Below are 18,877 nucleotides of genomic sequence, written 5' to 3'. Positions count from 1 at the left end.
CATGTGACGAATCATTCGGTCAATTAACTTTTGAAGTTGAGAACAATGTCCGCTGTGCAATCGTTTGCTGGTGCCCCTAAGAATGATATCACGTTCACTCGTATTGTATCGCTGTGGAGTTATTTCTGTAGGGGTTAAGAGAATCGTCGACCCTGCCATCGTCTGAGCCAATCAACAACCCCAGTTTCTGCCAGGTGATCCTCCCTTCTCCCCCTCCCCTGCTCATTAATTGGGAACGTCAAGTGAAGAGAACCTCTGAGACAGGAAATGTCGAAATAATTGATATCTCACAAGATCCGAAGAGTTTGGTCATTGAAGATTACACCGTGTTAACGTATAAAGGAGTGAATCAAACAAACAGCGTGAGATAAGTTGTTGGTATTTGCAATGGGATATCAACTTCAACATTTACTGGATTTTTCTGTGATTTTGTGTACAGCGGGAATTGTCTGTTGCCATCGTGTGAGATTTGACGGGTAAGCCATAACATGCTGATCTTAATGCACAAGGCAAGTAGTTTCGACGCTGGTCGACAGTAAAATGCCCTGTGATCTAACGTATGCATTTGTGTGCGTGTGACGGTGTGTGTTCGTGTGCATTTATCTATGTGTTGCAGTAAGCTTACATTTTACGATAAATTTTCCCATTATGCTACCTACTTTACCCTTAACCATAGTCTGAATCAAGTCTGTACAAAGTCAGTGAACTTTGTATTTGTGGGAAAAGCGATAGTGCAAGGCATAATCACTGTGGCTTTTACGGACAGATGAAAACAGGAGAAAATCCCCACACAATATGAAGTGATACCATTCAACATCTGGTGCGTTTTGATTATAATTGGTTGAATCGCGCTTATTTCAACACAAAAGCCAATTAAGTCGTTGATATCGAATATTTTTATGATCGCAGATTGATAGAAAAGTATTGTACCACAGTACATTCGTACTTCTCGCACGTTTTAGGAATGCTGCGGTCATTTTCATGAAATTTGTAGGCCCTTTCAGTGTGTTTTAGTTTTTAGTCGGCTTGAAGGCTTTGACCTTGTCAGTGTTACATGCTATAGCTAAATGATTTGTTGAGATAATTGCGACTAGAATCAGTGAGTTCTGTAGCACACACATTACATGCCGTAGACATCATACGGCCACTGATCTGCCCTGTGACAGAATATCAATGAACTTTGTGATGCAATATTTCACTTACGGACTTCTGAAAGAGGACATTAGACATTGGATATCAAAAAAATGGACTGATGCAGGCAAACTGTAACTTCCCGATAAGTTAATATCAAGCTAGAAATGGAAAATAGAATTTCCCCAGAGTAAAAGGCAATAATGTGATTGATCACAGAAACGCGCCTGTCTGCGGTTTTGGGTAACACGTCGATTTTCGAATTGGCGGAAAACTGCCATACAGCAGGCCATACTTCAGATCTACATATTCAACCTGTGTGGTTGGTTCTTTAAATTAACGTTGTGAATCTACACTTTTAATATCCTATCTTCTTGTTGTTCCATTAGCTCACGCCAGTGTTGACGAAATACATGTAACACAGGTGGTTGTACGGTAATGAAATTAAGTAGTAACATGTGTTCTATGCCGTCACGCATGATTATAGCCCGGGGATGTCTCTCGAAATTGACTTTTACTCATGCAAAAATAAAAGATTATCATTGACGCATAATCCTTGCATTTATCGATAAAATATCACTTTCTCCTTTATTGGGAAACTTAACCACTCTGATTGCGCTAGCGATAGTCAACACTAGTGGTCAGCAGTCTGAATTGCGGGGAAATGGCCGTGGCGGAAATGACTTAAGAATCATCAACCTGTTAAATTTAACCTGTTATTTTCTTAATAATTATGACAAAAATTACACTGACTTTTTGTGTGATTTCTGGTTTAAGCAAACAAACTGAATTTTTAGGGAGTCAAATTTTACAATCAATGATTGGAGGTGGGGGGGGGTCAAATTTTACGAAGGTTTTATGGAGTTACGGAAAAAAATTGACTGTGGAATTTCACCGAAATATTGCTTGATTCACCGTACATTGTAGTCTTTGAGGAAACTATTAATAATCTTTTTTTAAAAACAAAACTAGTTAAATGTTTATATTCACAGACTCTTGATTATTGATATTAATATACTTGATTAGACAAGGGTGGTCACAGGTCCATGTGTGAGCAAGATATTTGATTTTGGATTTCACCAAAAATGTTGATTCTAATCTCTATACAGTATGGTCCGTAAGGAAACTATGAATATTGTGTTACAATACAAAACCAGCAAAATATGTGCTTTTATAAAAGTTTGACAATTGATGTAAATGTACTTGATGAGGATCTCATGTTTGAAAGAGCAGATCTGAAAAACAAGTGATTATTTAAGTTCAAAAAGGATTCTTTAAAAGTTTATCAGTCAAATGAGAAATTATATGTTAATTAAGATATATTAATACGGACTGTGACATCTTGGGGAGGGTCGCTGTTTTTTGTTCATGAAAATTGGGGAGGGTCACTCTTTTTCTTGCAAACACTTTTGAAGGGCCCAATTTTGCTCCCAGGGCCATAGGGTGCAAAGGGTTAATGAATCAAATCTGATGAATTTTTCGGCGGGGGTCAAATTTTAGAAATTTAATGTGAAGGGGGTCGCTTTTTACGTTTCATTTGTCGTTTACATTCCTCTGATCCCCCCCCCCGTAAAACGAATGCTCCCTTAGGCCCGCTTATTGTAGCGATGAACAAACTCACTGACATTACAATTAAAATTATAGCATTCTGTAGTGTAATAGGACATAAAATTGCAACTAGTTAACAAAATTATATCTTGTCCGATAGATGTCTAAACTTTTGTATGTGTGTGTGTGTGTGTGTGTGTTTATTCATACAGTCATACTTATCCTTTTTATTAGGAATATACTGCTCTTTGGTTAAAATTTTATCAGACCAACAAACAACACAATCAGCGGAAACAAACGAAATTCTATGTGGCTTTAAAGCATAATTTAAGCTTTTACTGATTGGTATTTCTTATACATCGATCTCATCAATCCCTGGCGTGTTCCTTGATACATAACATTAAAGTGTACATTGTAAATTGTGTATGAAAGCATTCAAGCAAACGCTTACCGAGATCAGTCTTGATGGCATCGCTTCAGCGTAGATTACAATACAGATATTTAAGCATGTCTTGACTCTTTCATTAATTCGTAACAACAACTGTGCGTTTTAGTTTCACCAATAGACATCAAAACTCTTACAACGTTGACTACGAACAGAAATTGTTCTAACGTTCTCTAAAAAAAATTTCTCTTTAACTATTCATAAATTAGCTTGTATTTGAATGAAAAGTATTGCAAGTGAATTTGGAGTGCATTTGGTCAAAAAGGGAACATACATCTTTACAAATCTGTACACAGTAATTTATAAACGTCGCTAATTAAAAAGCATCGCTTCTGACAGTTACAATTACATGACAGAATAGCATTTCTTCAAATTGGTGGTCCCAGCATGTTGTACAAAGTTTTCGCTGCGGACCTTTGGTAAGCATCTACGTTGTTCTCATAAATAGAATCAGTTGTCAACTTCCGAATCGTGAAAAGAAAAAGTTGAGGGCACCTTGAAAATATTTTCATTGTCATAACAACACACGTAGAGTGAGTACAATTGACAGTGTAGCTTCTGCTGCGATTGATCAAGGCATGTATTCTGACGAGCAAGAAGAACGGTAAAATTTGTTGACAAAAGCAGTATTATGGCAAGCACCAGGACACCTTAATATAGGATGTAAAAGGTGTATCCATGACAACAATTCTCCAGTGAACAATCGTTCTACTATTTATCTGATGTATAATGAATAAAGGGACTCTTAGCTGCATGAGAGCCGTAAAGTCGAGGACTTACCAACTATCACACATTATGATATCAAGTAGGCGCTGGGTTGGTCGATTATAATATGTCGCTTTCGTTTTATTGTTGTCTTCTTTAGCTGTCATCTATGCCGGTCTCATATCTACCGAAGTAGCTATGGCAATGAAGTAGATTTTATGACCCGACGCTGAGGAAGTACTGTCATAGGGGACCCTTTTACGCGACCACATACTGATACGAATGCCATGAAAGTATTGCCCTGGAAATGGTTTTATTTTATCTTCAATGCACACTTGCCTTATGATAAAATGACCCGAGAATGCCACATCTTTTCATTTTTCTCCATACATCACAGGTTTCAAGTCCTTCGCCTGACTGCTCTGAATTACCAACATGAACCTTTTCTCATAGATCTCCTACGTTCGGAAAAAGTAAGTCTCGTTGGTTTCAACACGATTTGAACTAATTTCGGAGAATAGGATCTTTTAGTAGTTCAGATTTATTGAAGTGTTAGGGTGCCCTATAGCTGAAAGTTGCAATATTACAAATTACCCATGAAAACAAATGAATTGCAAAAAAAAGAAAGAAAAGTAGATGAGTTTAAATTTGCTTATCAAACAAACATTACCACAATATCCTATTCTCCCAAATTGGTTCACATCGTGTTTTTTCCAAAAATCGTCACATTCTTACAGTGAAGGCAACGATCATGTCACGAAAAATTCCTAAAAATTAATCATTCACTGAAAATATTCAAGTATTAATTTTGTAGGTAGCAAATTTCCTTAATTTGCTACCTACAAAATTAATACTTGAATCATTTCAGTGAATGATTAATTTTTAGTCATTTTTCGTGACATGATCGTTGCCTTCATGACCGTTATTATGACATCAGGATATTTTTGTGATATTGCGCACTCAAAGAGACAACAACCGTGAGCTTTGGCCTTCAAATTTATACCATGAATACTGCGGAATCCATAGCGACCGATGTTAGACATGTCTCTCATATTTTCCTACCTACATTAGAATGAAACTTGTCCTTAAAATTGGACAGTACTCGAACAGTTCATCAATTCAATGATGCCATAGATGGACATCTCTCAAATCTTTTGGAAAAACGAAATTCGGTGTCTTAAACGATAAAAAATATCGTTCCAAACACTGAATTAGTATTTGTGAGTAGCCATTTGTGTATGTACATATATTCACAACTCGATCGGAATTTGATGTCAATGAAGAGGACATCAAATCACCCTTTGAATTGCGATAAGTTACACGAAGTGTCCATTTGATTGCACAAATGATATCCTATCTGTAAAAAGAGATTACCTTTGACAGTAAACTTTTTGAATGAAAGAACCTCATCAAAATTTTGAAGACTTTGAGCATTTTGTCATTACATTCTATTCCTCTATTGATATGGCACCTTCATAGTGACTTTGGTTCAGAAGCTTGTTATCCTCATAGCGAACTAACAAACAGCTCATTGTTCAAGCACAGAGAAAGCTTGTTGAATAAATGCATCCGCTCAATAAAGCACTGTGGTCATTTGCCAGAATAGTTTCTTCCACAAGAAAACATTGTACTACCTTTTATTTGTAGAAATAGCTTAAACCATAGACCCTTTCTCGAGGGTCTATGCTTAAACACAACAACAACAGTATGAAAAAAGGAATTGGAATCTCATCTATAACTACGTGGCCAGTGACCTTTCAGATGATACCTATCAGAAATATCAAGCAGCTGTCCATTTTCTATTCTCTGACCTCTCCTACAGTTTGAATTTTGGGACTACCCGAACGATGTCATGACGTCACCAGAAAACAAAGAAGAGTTGGTACAACTGTTACTAGCCAATGATGTTCTATTTTACGTCTTGATTGAGGATATCCAGCAACTGATTGACGCACAGTATCATGCAACCTCATTCGCAAAGCCAGCAGAAAGCAAATTTGACTACTCAAGATACCACACCTATTACGAGGTGAGAATTACATGAGTATGAGTGGAATACAAAACAGGAGAATAGTATTCGTCAATGCTTTTAACTATGGATGGTGTTTTGTGATATTGTAAATATCATGACGGATGGACAACTCCAATGATACGGCGTTATGATAAATTGAAATATGGTCTTAATAATCGGTTGACGACAATCAAATTCACAAAATTGTGACGTTATTAAAAAAAGTTTTCTTAGTCACACGTTGGACAAATGACATGCCCCCCATGTGTCATTTGCACAAATCGAGCGAAAGTCTCGATTGAAAAACATATGATATTCTAGTTTCGAAAAACTGACAATCCTTTCCAAAAATCATTTTCTGTATTAAGTAACTGCAAAGATCGGAAACGGACATCTCTTAGAATAATTAGGGTACGATATACCAATTATACCAATACACACTGATTCCGCACAACAATATGCGTGCGATTTTGACATTTCATGTTCAGTAAGGATTAAACCTTTGATGTTAACACGGTAAGTATTTCAAGTGTGACATTTGTCTGCTGTCAACGTATGACGTATAAATGAACGAAGAGCCATGACAGGTGAAATTTGATATTGCGCTTATATAGCACCACTTTATTACTATACCGTACCCAGTCCCGAGACCGATTTTTTGTTCGATTCGTCTAGTGTTCAAGACCATTTTTCATTGTCGAGCTTTACCGTTTTAAGATTTAAAGATGAAAAAGCCTTGACACTATTTATTTAATATATTTACGATTTTTTTTTCATTTTAAGTTACTATTTTGTGAGTGTTGTTGCTTCCACTATTTTAGATTGACCGATGGATTCAAGACACTGCTGCGGAGTATCCTCAACTAACCAAGGTTTTCTCTATCGGCCATTCTTATGAACAAAGGATAATGAGGGTTTTGAAGGTAAACAAGCAATTGTTCAGACAATTATTACATGCCACACAAATTTTTGTGAAAGAGTACTTCTTAAAGTTATTACAAGCCACACAAATTTTTGTGAAAGAGTACTTCTTAAAGCTGGACCAAAGCTTGTGGCAGTATTAACTTGTGCAAAATGGTTTAAATAATCTACTTTTCACCTAGCTGGAACAGTAAGCAAACTCCCTGAAAAATAAATTACCACGAGTATACAATAGCTGCATTTGTCTCATATATATATTTTCTATATATAATATATATTCTATATATGTATTCTCATATTCTCATATTTATATATTCTATGTATAATATATATTCTATATATAGATTCTTTCATGGCCTCTGGTTCGGTAAACAGCTTCTAATTTGTTACTTTCGATGTGCTCTCAATAGTCAGACTAGAACAGCTAAAAGCCATGCGTACAGCGAAACCAGGCTCACTTTACAAGCTCGTTGAGCCAGGCTACAGTGAGCTCTGTAACCTCCACAAATGTAATAATCTCCACAAATGTAATATCAACCACAATTGTAATAAAATCAACCACAAATGTAATAAAACATGAGAAAAAATGCCGAGAGGTTTTGACCGTTTGACCTCGCTGTTAATTTTATGCAGGAAATTACAATAACAATGCTTGGTCGAATGACGCAGTGCCTTGAGGGTGGGATCACCAGTGGTATAGGGGGAGGAGTACCTTCCCGATGGTGATAAGTGGTGCAGATTACCGTCGCCTAGGTGACTGGCGTATACGCGTGCCAAAAGACACCTATGGTTGATTTCCTGTTGACCAGTCGGATGGCAGAGTTGCAAATACCTGGACTGAACCATTTGGTTTTTTGTGGGTGTCGGTGGTACTTTGACAATATAAGTAAAAATGCACATATATTGAGTTTATTGTCTTGTTTATGAGCGGCCAGTATTTCCAACAGCATAAATTATGTGCATTTGCCCTTGAAGGAATAAATAATTTTCGAATAAAACATCGCGAATGTAACTACATTCCTTAAGCTCGACGTACACTTAAGTGCCCCAAAGAACCATGAAATCGCCCGACTTTCGATTGAAGAGATGAGTTTTGCCAAACCGCGTATACAGAAAAAGTGGCAGATGACTTTATTTTTAGAATCATAGACAGTATGGCGAGATGTAAAAAATGTGAAACAGGCTCCCCACCTAACTATCCTAGATGTTTTTGTGTCGAGTTTGTGTTTGATTCGTTTCGAAAATGTGTTCCTACATCCTTATCCGATTGTTTGTGTTAATGAAATGTTTGTTTCGCTTTGGATATTTGTAGAGAAGTTTGGATTAGTGTGTACGGTAATGTTTGTTTGTGTGGGCATGGAGTCTCTACTACCTCCATGGTGGGGGAAAGCTTATGGCGAGACGCAGCCGGACCTATGTTGTTACAAAAGTTGATAGAGTCGCCCTTTGACGCTTGCGTTTCGAAACCCGAGTGTGGTTTCTCATCAGTCGCAGTGTAGATTCTTTCCTTAGTTTGTGTTTGTGAAAATTTATTTTAATGCATTTTAGTGGTCTTGCTTTCCGATTAGCGAGGCAAGTATATTAATTTTGGTCACGTTGTGAGTCCGTTGGTGGTTCGGTTTGTTTGTTCTATATTTCTTTACTTCGGTAAATTTTGTTTTGACTGGTGTGTCTTTTAGATTTTTGCGGAGGTTTGTGAATTTTTAGGCAATAAGTACCACTGCGGGGTACGGATTTATGTTTATTGAATCAAGATACTTACAAGTATCCTGGTTGATGTGCTTGTTCTCGTACATTTTAATTAATAGTTCATTTACTTTGTTTACTGTTTGTTCTGGCTTGTTGTGTATAATACTGAGTGTTACGTAATTGCCTTTCGCACTCGAGTACGTAATCGTTTGTGTTGACAATAACGAAAAACCGACCCTTGTCGAAGGGTTATTTTCCCAAAATTTGTCCAATGTTTGCAAGCTGGTTTATCGCGATTCTTTTGGCACGCGACATGTTTTGTTTCCTTGTTTGAAAGGGTATCTCTAGAAGTGCGAGTTTAGAAGCTTCAGATAGCTTTCAAGTTTTTGTTTTTTTGTTGTTCGTGGAGTCCAATTTGACTTTTCTTTGAATTGGTGTTGTTGCGATTGTTTGTGTCTCACGATGTAGCGTAGTCACATTATACGACTTTATTGTTGAAATCCTGAGGTGGTTTTATTCTGTTTGGTTTTGTTGGTGTCCGAATGAATTTTAAGGCTTTTGCCTAGTACTATTTTCGGAGTTTCATAGTTTGAGCGATGATAGGTTGTTGTTGAATTTATGTTGTTGTCGGCTTTTCTTTGGAAATAGCTGATTTATTTCCACGGCCATGTTTTCTGTTACGTTACTGTGATTGTTTATTTTGTATTTAATGTTGTGTTTCAGTTGTTTGTTATGTGTACGATTTTTGTTATTTCTTTTAAGTGTTTGTGTGTTCTATGTCATCTTATCGTATTTTTTGGTAGTTCCCTTTTTGGAGTATTGGTGGCCCTGAAAAGGGCCGCTTGGTATGGGTTTTTGTTAGCGCTTGGCGCGTTTGTTTTGGCGATAAGCCTAGCTTTTTATGCTCTTTTCGCCGATTCGATGTGCTTGGTGAGTAGGTGTTTGCCGCCTTCTTGTCACTGTGTGTGCTTACATGGACAGTCTGCATAGCCCTTGAATGTGGTCTCGATTTTGATCAAACTTACAATTTAGGAGTATATATCAAAACTGATAAATGATTTATGTGATTACTGTAGCTATAGATAGGCTACATTCAGGACGGGCAGCGACGGGCAGTAATTAGTAGGCAAAACAGGTGGTTTTCACCGTGGGCAGAACTCGGTGCAATGATACTGAACATTAATAGTAAGCCTGTCACCTTGAAGGTAATGCTGTAGGTGAAACAAGGACACACGATGGTACAAACAACACCACAAGTGAAACGTACACACAGAAATACACGCGTTCCTACGTTGTGCCCACCCGGGCCACGCGATTAAAATATGACTGATACTGCTGGATAGTGTTAATTGGGTCGGTAAACAGTCAATTAATAGTTTAATTGACTACCTGGGTGATTGGCAGGTCGTGTCCAACGACGCATATGCAAAGCAGGCCAAAAGACAAAAGCCCCCAAAGTTATTGACAGCTGGCCAGGGGTCACCATGAATACGTAATGAAGCTTCACTACGCAGAAACTGCGTAGTCAAGCCCTTCTTAAACGGTCAAAACCTCTCGGCATTTTCCGGCATGATAGTCAACCATTAATGTAACATCCCGCAACCACAAATGTAATAAACAAATTAACCATAAATGTAATAAAACTCAACCATAAATGTAATAAACTTGAACTTGCATATGTGATCATTTGTTTATCAATGCCCTGAGTAAATAATAACTTTAATAAGACTAGTATAATGTTATTGCATACTTTCCTGAAACTAGGTTTCCTTTCCGAAACACAGAATAGAATACTTTGAGAACGCTATCAGAAAACGGCGAGGTACTGATCAAACCGTTAGATGATGGAAGTGGAACATCAGTTCTAGACACTGATAATTACATAATAAGGAAGCGTCAAAATAACTAGGGACGTCAACCTGTGATACCACACAAAGTTTATGACAGATGTCTCAGAACAAATAACAGAGAAATATAAAACCTTATAACAGAAACTTACGACACAAAACATGTTGACGAGAACATATATTTCAATGTAGTAAAAAACGATACAAACACTACCTTGAACACAGTAGAACAAAATCAGACATCCTGGCATCCCTAGTGAAGGAACAAACTTCAAGTGGGACAACATAGGAATACAGACAATCTATCGATTATTCCACACAATTTATCCACTGAAGACGAATTTGAGGCGATCGATTAAGAAAGTACGGCAATTTTCGAAAAAAACGGCGTTAAAGGATCGTAGTGTTTTACAGTCTTCCCCACTCTGGAGTAGAGACTGCACTGACGTTCAGATTACAGCTGTGTCTAGCCATGGCCAATCAGTTCTGTACACAAAACAGGGAAACGTAAAATACATTTTCAAATATGCAAAACACACTAAACACAAACAACTAAGAAATGAATAATGTGTGGAGTTGCTTTCCTTATTACATATATCAATATTTAGGGGCTAATTCCTCGATTGCAACGACAAAATAGATTTATTACATTTATGGTTGATAAGTATTACATTTGTGGGTGTTTTTTTTATTACATTTATGGTTACCATTTATTACATTTGTGGTTGGTGTTTTTATTACATTTATGGTTGATTTTTGTTACATTTATGGGTGATATTACATTTATGGGTGCATTTTATTACAATTGTGGTTGATATTACATTTGTGGAGATTATTACATTTGTGGAGGTTACAAGCTCAAAACCAGGACAGGAGAGTTCCACACCGTGTAGTTGGGCTGTAGACAGTCTTGTATCTCTGTTAACTTTTCTTAAACATGGTGCCAGGAAAGCCTCTGTAGTTATTAGGTACCGCGTTATTTTCCAATCGTGCATACATACTCAATTTTGTTTGTTTGTTTGTTTGTATGTTTGTTTGTTTGTTTGTTGTTTGTTTGTATTTGATAAGCTAAGAATAATTACAAAATTCTTCAAAGTCTTCTGTAATAATAGCGAAATTAAAATACTTGCGCGAGAAGGCTTAATGAAATTAGTCAGTCGGCAAGATTTGAAATTAACCGTTGTTGAAATCATACTACAGAGGACGCGTACACAAGCACTCGACAAGGCACTTACAATTTCCTGAGGTGTAAAAGCCGATCAAATTGATCAAGTGTTACGATAACTGCTTCCTTCTTCACTGATTAGGTGGGTAGCTCTTGGCAAGAAACAAAACCAGCCCTGTGGATACAGAGTGGTATACATGCCCGAGAGTGGATCTCTCCAGCTACCAATATCTGGATGACAAATCAGGTAGGTTTAATCGTTGGATCAATGATGCTCCTAGCGTTGTATTTCTGTCTTCTTTAAAGGATAAATCAAATAAATGTTAAATTGTCGCTACATTTTCTCGCAGATATAAAATGTCATATTTATTAATAGATTCTCTCTGATGTGTCAAGGGCTAACATATGAAAATGGTTTACAAACATTAAAGGACGGAGCCCGTTATTAGAATGTCGATGAATATATATATATATTTTTCCGTCAGGGTTACTGGAAACTAGAAAGATTAAAATGTGTCTCTCCATTGAATACAGCACCAAAATATTGAAACTCGCTTTTCAGGTTTAGCAACATTATGTTGATTCACTCAACCGATAAGCTAGACATAGTAAACTTCACTTTGATAAAAAAATGCATTTTGCATTCCACTTCCTCTGCACAAATTTTGAGCACGTGACATGCACTCCATCCCAGGATGTTGCGTCATACTCTAGTACTACCTGAGGCAACTTGAAGCAGCCATATCAGTCAAATGACTACAATTTCTCTTCTATGGTGTTCAATAAATTATGCTCACCTTTTTGACATTGAAAATATCCAAAATCTTACTTTCCCATTCAATTTATAGAAGATTTTTTGAAACAGCAAAATATTTAAAAAAAACAGAATTCAGGATGGAGTTTTAAAAATCGATGTCATTGTACTTCCTTAGTTTTAGACGACCTAAAGATAGCGTTCCATGTATATATCTGTTTTCCATCTAATATCGTTCACAATGAAGAACGTAATACATGTAACCATCTACACCCATTGTTTCTTTTAGCTTCTGAAACGCTATGGAAACGATCAAGAAATAACGGACCTTCTTGACACATTTGATTTTTATATACTACTAATTACCAATCCAGATGGCTACGAGTTTACCTGGACTAATGTGAGTACGCCCTCTACGAATAAATCATCCATCCGTTTTTTCATAAATTAAAGTGTGATTTTGTTTGTGATGCTGTGCTGCATTCACAAATACCGAGGCTGGAGGAATGAAAGTTTTGGGAGTAGTAGAGTGGGATTCGAACGGTTTGCACAGGGTATCATAGGGGTGAGATCTGAAAATATTTTGGTTCCCTTTTGTTTTAAATTTTCATATTCCACGGTTTGGTGGTAATTCATTGAAAAGAAATAAATGAATAACATTGTTATGTCATCCAGAGTCTTCATATTAATCATAATTAAACAATCTGGAATAGTTTACAGCATTTCATGCCTTTTGAAAAAATCTAAAGTATAGTATTAATACCATCGAATTTTCATAAGAAAATCAAGAAGTAGACCTTGTAACAGGGGACAAAAGCTGCAACATTAACTGCTGATTTTTTTTCAATATTTCTTTTCAATATGTCAACTACAGTTTCTTGCTACATCCATATACAGCATGCCGAAACTCATGATATTAAACTTGTCAGCAAAGTCTGTATATGCATAGACCATTATTAATGATTGAGTTAGAGTCCAAACTGAAATTCATTGGCTCGGGAGTCGTCATGAGCACCATCCCTTGGGCGGGCAACAAATCCCTTGCTAGAGTGTGGTATTATTTAAATGTTGCACAGCTTACTTCTAGAATTATTTTTCTTTATGGCTTCCCGTATTTGCCATTTTGCAAAGAATGCATTGTTCATAGAGAATAACCAAGATGTGAATGATTAGTAGCTAAATTTTTCTGAACATTTTTATTTAATTTTATTTTCATTTTCTTGTCATTAAATTTTTAAAAGCAGGCTGGAATGCTTTCAGCTTGTTAACACAGCCTGAATATGAATATGCTGAAGTGACATTATAATATTTACATTTTAGATTATAGCTATACAGAAATTCAACTGCCACAACACATGTGCTAGCTTGTTGATAAGCTGATTACTGAATATTTCAACATGATAGGGTGCAAAACAAAGGATGTGAGTTGATACAAAAAACAAAAATTATGAAAAAAGACATCAAAATCTTGGTTTAATATTGTTGGTTTAATAAATGTTATAAATGTTTTGCCATATAATAGTGTTTTTTAGGGGGTGAACATACTTGATCATATAGAGGGGTAGGATTTGAAATGTTTTGGGGGAAGATATTGAGGCGGTCTAAGACGAATTAAGATTTCAATCGCCATTCCTCCAGGCTCCCACCCCAGTATTTGTGAATGTAGCCTAATGTTTTGGTTGGGTTACTGACTGTACAAAATATTCATGTGTTTGAAAAGGACTTGCCATTTTGACTAGGAGTATCACATGTTATATACCAATATCTGACCGCAAAATATCTACAAGTAAGAGAAAAGCTCTTTCCAATGTAAAACGTCCTGTGAACCCGGATAAGTTCATTAATCCTCTATTGTAAGACCTTTAAAGTAACTTTAAGATATTTTGTCACGCAATCCTCCTTGTAATTAAGGCTAGGTCAAGCGATCAAGGTTTACCTTTCCATCAGATCTAGAGCTTTCAAAATCTCACCTATGGTTCGTCAAAGTTATGTGTTAAACTATATTTGTAAAGACCATGGTTTTTTGTACTCTTAATTCCTATCTGTCACCGTCGTTATTTTAAACAGTAGTTTTATGAATTAATGTAATTTATGAAATTGGACGGTTTACTAAATGCTCGTCATGAGTAATGAGACATTTCTATGAAATTGGCGAGGCAGGGAGTATGCTCTGAGACATTACCTTGCTATTGCTCGCAAGAACGACAAACGATGCAAAATCCTTTTGAAATAATGCATAATATTGTGGGTGAAGTTGAAGACTTCATGATCGCAATGATCCGACGCTGATCAGTTTTCCTTTCTCCTTTGATCGAACCTCATTGACAGAATCGTTTGTGGCGGAAGACACGATCGAGGAACTATAATTCCACCTGCTACGGTACAGACGCCAATCGCAACTGGCCTTACCAATGGGGAGGTGAGAAACAATTCACCATTTTTATATTCAATATAATGGTAGTCACCAATAATATGGACACAAAAGGGATGTTACACAATGTCAATATGTATGGCCCCACAACATCAAAACAACCACGCATAATTTCCTTAGGATTGACATTTTTATTTCCCCTTGCATGCGTGTGGATTGTTGTAAAAACCCAGGGTACAATTCTATTACCGACGCTTGGCTGTTTTTAAGTCAGATCAACAAGGCTAGTCTTGGAGTTATGCGATTTTCGTATTATACCTTTAAATGCTCACAAATTATCATATTTATAAACATCTTCGAAGTAAAGCGAATGCGTGCCACGGTACTCTCTATGATGGCAATGAACAGGCCTAGGGGTATCGGAGCAGGGTATCGAAGTCGCCTTCCATGCTATTACTGATTTGCGCCCTCAGCGATAAATCAAATAATTCTGATCCCAATTTCACAAAGTTATGAACCATTTCGTAAGTTCAATGTTAACCGTTACCTCTCATTTTCAATTTTGTACGATCGACTTACGTGCTAACAATCAAATCATACAGACACCTTCAATTGAAGTGGGTTATCTTATCAATCAGAAACCATCTACAATAGTTCATAGCTGGTTGTAAAATCTGATTAATGTAGAGCACGGCGACGTGCATCCTTACGCGGCATTCTCTTGCTGTCGCTTCTCATTTTAAGTTTAATCAGATTGCTGCTTACACAACATTTTTGTATCAGGTATCGGTGCAAGTCCATATCCATGTTCGGAAACGTACAGAGGTCAGCATCCGCTTTCCGAGATAGAAGTCGCGAATGTCGTTGATTTCATCACCAAACAAGGAAAGATTCAAGATTTCGTACTCATAATGGATATCCACAGCTATTCCCAGATGTGGCTCAATCCGTGGGGACACACGAAGAAACACCCAGACGATTATGAGACCCATGTAAGTATTTAAAGTCAGCAACGCCCTGTATCATTGATGCGTATGGTGTTGTAGATGCTTCATCAGCCGGAATTTCAATGTGATGTTTTGGCCAAAATATCTGCAACAGAACGTTACAAGGATCGTTGTTGTCCAAGGAGATAATTACTATCAATATAACTACAATGAAATATGAGTACAATTTATGACAATTCGGTGCTGAGTGAAGTACTATTGAACACTATACTAACTAGTCTTTGTTCGGGCTTTAACGCCCTAATGGGTGCAATAATAGCATTGTGTTACTGAATACGCACACAACGCTATAGACTTGACTAGACAAGGTTATCCAATAGTATAGTATAGTATAGTATAGTATAGTATAGTATAGTATAGTATAGTATAGTATAGTATAGTATAGTATAGTATAGTGTAGTGTAGTATAGTTTACTATAGTATACTATAGTATAGTATAGTATACTATAGTACACTATACTATACTATACTATACTATACTATACTATACTATACTATACTATACTATACTATACTATACTATACTATACTATACTATACTATACTATACTATGTCGTTTATTTCACTAGATGGACGTTGGACAGCTATTCGTGGATGCCGTGTTCAGTAGTTACGGTACAGAATATCGATATGGTCCCATTTCGGATCTTCTCTGTAAGTCTTATTTTAAACTTTATTCTTTCAGCTCTCTGGTTCTAAGAAAAAAATCTGTTTCTACAAATTTTCATATATGCTGAATGTTGATGTATGTTGTTTTAATATTTGTACGTGCGGTGATTCAAGGACATGCATGCATGCATGCATGCATGCATACATACATGCATACATACACACATACATACATACACACACATACATACATACATACATACATACATACATACATACATACATACATACATACATACATACATACATACATACATACATACATACATACATACATACATACATACATACATACATACATACATACATACATACATACACACACATACATACATACATACATACATACATACATACATACATACATACATACATACATACATACATACATACATACATACATACATACACAAAGAAAGCTACTTTTAATGTTCTCGTCAGCTTTTCTAGTCTTCTCTTTCTAACTTATTTGAGCTGTATTGATATTTCAGATATCGCGTCAGGATGTACTGTTGACTGGGGTTACGGTGAAATGAACATACTTCACTCATATTCCATAGAATTAAGAGATACAGGCAATTATGGATTCCTACTTCCAAAAGATCAGATCATCCCGACGGCCGTGGAAACATTTCGGGGAATGCTTGCAGTATGGACATATTTGAAAGATAATTTGCTATAAGGAATGCTCACACTTTTTTGTCTGTCATTTTCTCGGCATAAATAGATTCGGAACGTTATTATAAAGTTTATAGAATAAATGGTTTGTGTAGATAACGATGACGTCAACAAAATCCGAGAAAACCTACTTTTGTTGTTACTTTACAGCATATAATTTAGTATTTCGTCTTCAATTTCTTATTAGTCTTTATACGCGTTCTCGATTTCAATAGCAGTAAGTTGTATTGAAAGGCACTGCGATTGTACATGTTTAATAATTCACCTAAGCTGGCCGTCAACAACTTCGGTCACGCTTAAACGTTAACGTTGCAGCTACCACCGTGCAAAAATTTTATTCTAATTTGTAAGATTCATTAAAACACTCAAATAATACTTTGGTCCTTCAAGTCCTTAGACATGTAAAAGTGGTTGGCTTGAAATTTAAAGTTCTGAGGACATTTAAGATTCCTCTATATCTCCCATTGAAAATCACATCATAAGTTTATATTGATCAGCCTTTCTGCTCTGCCTTTAAAGAAGCGGTGATGCAGGCTATACACCCTCATTGGTCTAAACGGGGAAAATTTGGTATCTAGATATTGTTCCTGCAGTTTAAATGCATTTCGATCGAATGTTTCGGTGACAATGAAGTCACGGCTCACAGACGTCCTAAATCAGACAGATTCTACACGTCAGAGTGTATTCATAGAATTATTGATGTATTACATGGCTAGATTCAGTTGTTTTTGTGATAATGTCACCGTACAGACAGCATGTCAGACAATGATTAAACTTTCCCGTAGCCACGTGTGTGAAGACCTCAAATATGCCTCGGTGCTAAAATGCGGTAAGATAGGGGTTAAATCAAGTTTGACAAAATCTACCTCAGGTGAACCAAATTAATCAGGCTAAGTTGGCCAAACGAGGTTCAACGGGATAAAGAACGGACACGCTCTCAACACGGCTAAATGTTAATGATGGACGGCTATCCTATGATGCTCTTATCTCTAAGCCAGTAAAAACATAAATGACGCACAGTTCGGGCTGGTTTCACACGATAAAATGTATCGGCGATTAAAAACTTGATATTAGTAATGCATTTGTCGAAAAGGACTCGAACAGGTGACCAGTACTCAGGGACATGTTTGAGGTCTTAACACACATGAATTTTTTTTCAACAGAGTACATTCTAATAATGTTTTCGTATTGTCTGACCATGGCAGCTACTGTTTTAGATGTATTTCCGTTGTTCAAAAGTAATTGAAATCCAAATATGAACTTTCATTACCTGTAATTATAACTTTTCAAGCATTTTTAATTATTGTTATACTGTTTTGAAAAATACTTTAAAAGTTATGAGTGGACTTCTAGAAATCATTAGTCATCAGTGTGTTCCGTTTAAAGGTTGATTTGCCTTGGGGAGAATAAAAAACGTGCTTGTTGTCAGGAACACAAGTATTTGAAATGCTTTCAAAAGTTACGGCTGGTGTTTCTCCAAAAGATTAAATTTACCATTTCTGTATTTTGTATCGAAACTGATGATGGACAAGCTTGACTCTTCTCACAGTCAAATAGAAGGATTGTATATAAAAGCATGAATCTGCGTATTTGTCATATGTTGAAATGCCCACGATTATGAAGGTAGTTCAGAGAAAGAAAGACACACCAACTATCCTTGATTCTCACCAATGATACGGTAAATGCGAAGAAAACAAATTTCCAACAGCATTCTGTGATTATCTGCACTGTAAAGTTAAGTGTTCAAGGATAGAACACCAATTAAACGCCTTTTTGTAACACTTTTTGAACGCCTCTGGACGTTCAGAAAATTAACACTACGTGTTCAACCAACGTTCAATTTTTGAACACACGTGTGCAGATTTTGAACGCTACGTGTTCATCAGACATTATATTGAACACCATGGTGTTCCATATCTGAACACACGTTGCACA

The 18,877-nt window shown here is 36.5% G+C and overlaps 1 protein-coding gene across 2 annotated transcripts; it reads left to right on the top strand.

Moving 5' to 3' along the window:
- The first annotated feature begins 242 nt into the window (after window positions 1-242).
- LOC139150404 (carboxypeptidase B-like) lies at window positions 243-18,523 on the top strand. 2 transcript variants are annotated; one of them, XM_070722749.1, is made up of 10 exons: window positions 243-476; window positions 4,227-4,302; window positions 5,652-5,858; window positions 6,662-6,763; window positions 11,605-11,709; window positions 12,506-12,616; window positions 14,545-14,635; window positions 15,371-15,579; window positions 16,165-16,249; window positions 16,756-18,523. In XM_070722749.1, the coding sequence occupies exons 1-10, from the start codon at window positions 388-390 to the stop codon at window positions 16,944-16,946; spliced, it is 1,266 nt and encodes a 421-aa protein (XP_070578850.1). In that variant the 5' UTR covers window positions 243-387; the 3' UTR covers window positions 16,947-18,523. The 2 variants fall into 2 exon arrangements, with proteins under 2 accessions (XP_070578850.1, XP_070578851.1); XM_070722750.1 differs by lacking the exon at window positions 16,165-16,249 and having other exon boundaries at window positions 16,756-16,946.
- Window positions 18,524-18,877: the final 354 nt, after the last annotated feature.

Source organism: Ptychodera flava, chromosome 14, assembly GCF_041260155.1.
Source record: "Ptychodera flava strain L36383 chromosome 14, AS_Pfla_20210202, whole genome shotgun sequence".
NCBI lineage: Eukaryota > Metazoa > Hemichordata > Enteropneusta > Ptychoderidae > Ptychodera > Ptychodera flava.
This window is presented reverse-complemented; position numbering and strand designations above follow the sequence as displayed.